At 36.9% G+C, this 2,649-nt stretch overlaps 1 protein-coding gene across 1 annotated transcript; it reads left to right on the top strand.

The window, feature by feature from the left end:
* The first annotated feature begins 1,343 nt into the window (after window positions 1-1,343).
* LOC148357052 (small integral membrane protein 30) lies at window positions 1,344-2,085 on the top strand. The gene has a single exon (XM_088348563.1). It carries the CDS (start codon window positions 1,377-1,379, stop codon window positions 1,566-1,568), a length of 192 nt encoding a protein of 63 aa, XP_088204689.1. The 5' UTR covers window positions 1,344-1,376; the 3' UTR covers window positions 1,569-2,085.
* The last annotated feature ends 564 nt before the right edge of the window (window positions 2,086-2,649 follow it).

Here is a 2,649-nt window from a genome sequence, read left to right as displayed (position 1 = left end):
GTCTACCTCTGTGTGGCATGCGACTGGCTGGCAACCAGTTCAGGGTGTCCCCTACCCACTGCCCGAAGATAGCTGGGATGGCTCCAGCACACCCGCAACCCTACTGAGGATAAGCGGTGCAGATGTTGGATAGAAGGGTGGACTTTAAAGCCCCAGTGAGTAATATTTGAACAATAAATGGCACTGTATTGTAATGTGAACAAAAAGCAATGCCAAGAGCACGGTGTAGCAGCAATATTTCCGACAAACATGGGGGCGAATTTTAGGTAGGGATTCCAGTATGTAAAAGAAATACAAATTTCTCACCCCACGATTTTTTTAAATAAAAAATAACATTGGTATGATAGTTCATGTATTTGCCTAATATTCAAATCAATGTTGTTGTTATTTATTTATTTATTTATTTACTGAACAAAAGTTTTTTTTTCACCACTAGCATACCTGTCAACCTCCACGGCTCCATGCCCTTACAAAATGTTGTATTTTCCACAACAAAATACAAAATAATCTTGCACCATAGTTTTTTTCAAACATATTTATTTATGTAGTTTAACATGTTATATTGTACATGTGTTTCGTTATATCATATATGTTGTAATTAACATTTTGTTGTGAGGTACCGAGTTGCTCGACATGAATGAGGTTTATTATTAAAAAAAGTTCAAAAATTAAGTAGCTTGGACGTTCACTGTAGAAGGAAAAAATACATGCAAATATAATTAAGTAGAATAATAAATTTTCTTATTCATATTATTAATTCATTTTCTGCATTAAAGTATTGTTGGTAATATACTGATTAAAGGGATAACAACAAACCTGTCTTTTTTCATTTTCTCCTTTTATACTTCCTTTTTTTCTTAACTTCTTTATACAACAAAAATGATTCGTGTTATAATGCATCGAAGCAAGTGAGCCGTTTGGGAGCCGGATCTCTTTAATGAGTTGAGCCGAAAAAGCCGGTTCTCCCAAAAGAGACGGACTTCCTTTCACTACATAACTACCACATGAAATCCCAGGTGGTAGATGCATGCACACAGTAGCATCAAACCGCTCGCTTCGTTTGTAACGGGAAAAAAACGATACCGAGATAGAGGATACCGCAGTGAACTCATTTGACTTGATTGATTTGGCGATTCGTGATAGTCGGTGTATACGGGATGGTACCCATAATTGACAAATTTGTGTTTTTTCGTACAGATTTTCTTGTATGTCGTAAACGTCTTAAAATGCATAATAAACGTACTTTGTTCGGCAAAAACGGTATGCATTCTTTGTCTCCACGCGGAAATCCCACCCTTCTATCACGTGACATAAACGTCATCACCCAGAACAGAGAACCCGGAAGTCGACGCTAAGCGACTCCAGAAAACCAAAACATGAGCCCCAAAAGACAAATGCCTGGCGTTGCTGCGGCTTACGGCGGTCTAACCTTCCTGCTTGCGATCCATCCTGTGGCGGCTTACGACGCCGGGGACGCACTGGCACTGCTGCTGGGGACTGTCATGGCCATGTTGGGCTTTTGCGCCTTCTTGGGCTGGTATGCGCGAAAGAGGAACAGCCTGCTATGATAAGGACTCAAATGGACACTTGTTCGACGCGTTTTATGTCTTGTTACCCTCTGACAAATTTATCTAAATATTACTTTCTATTTCTGGGACCTGACTCGCCTTCCTAGGTTGTTGTGTTTTGTGCCATGCTTAAGTAAAACTGGTCAATAAACTAAAAACAGTGGGGTGACCGGAAACGTCATGGTGGAGAGCAGAAGTGTAAAGATGGAGGTTACCCTGCTTTGGAAAAGGACTGATTTAATTGGAATACTGCTATTTTTCTCAAAATGTTTTTTTTTTTTCTTAGTTTTTTTTTTCACTAACACGTTTGAGCAACATCCATTTTATTCCAATAAAACACAATTTTATTTATTCTCCACAGCAAAGAAATACACATCCATCTTTACATATAGATTAAGCGCATATGCTGGACCTAGTTACTGTTTTGCACAAGTCAAGTCATGTTTTTCTTAGTGCTTGATGAATGTGAGACCCAAGCCAGTTCTACTCGAATAAACTGACTAAAAACTGCACAGTGTTTATTGTCGGACTAGTCATCCTTCAAAATAAAAGCACAGGTAAGAGTACATAGACCAGGCGTCACCAACATTTTTATAGCGATATTATTTAACGGCTAATGCTTTCAGAGAAAACGTCATTCTCTAAAAACAATATTGATTTTAATGGTAGGCAAAAAATAAAAACGTGACTTATTTTTCACTACTCGTATTACAAAAAATGTATATACTCTATGTATATATATATATATATATAATTTCTTTTTTTGTCAACAAACACCATGTTCAGGTAAGAGTCTATTGCACACATTCACAGAGTAGATAAATATCAAGTCAAGTCATGTTTAATTGTATAGCCCTTAATCGTGATAAGTTTCAAAGGGCTGCACAGAAATTATCAACATAAAATATAGGTAATAAGTTTTTCTAAATTTATCAAGCTTACAATATCCCTAAACATTATCTAATAAGTTGAAACATTACTACATTATTAAAAACTCAAGTGAAATAATGATGTAGACCGCCCACGATATTAAACTTTATTAACTGCATAATTAAAGGTAAATTGAGTTTGAGACCCCTGC

This window comes from Urocampus carinirostris, chromosome 11, assembly GCF_059441175.1.
Source record: "Urocampus carinirostris isolate Australia breed hairy pipefish chromosome 11, RoL_Ucar_1.0, whole genome shotgun sequence".
Taxonomy (NCBI): Eukaryota; Metazoa; Chordata; class Actinopteri; order Syngnathiformes; family Syngnathidae; genus Urocampus; species Urocampus carinirostris.
Note: the sequence above shows the minus strand (reverse complement) of the source record. Positions and strands in the feature narration are given on the sequence as shown.

What these genes read in the sequence shown, in the direction of transcription:
- LOC148357052 (XM_088348563.1), top strand. Translation starts at nt 1,377, where the DNA reads ATGAGCCCCAAAAGACAAATGCCTGGCGTTGCTGCGGCTTACGGCGGT.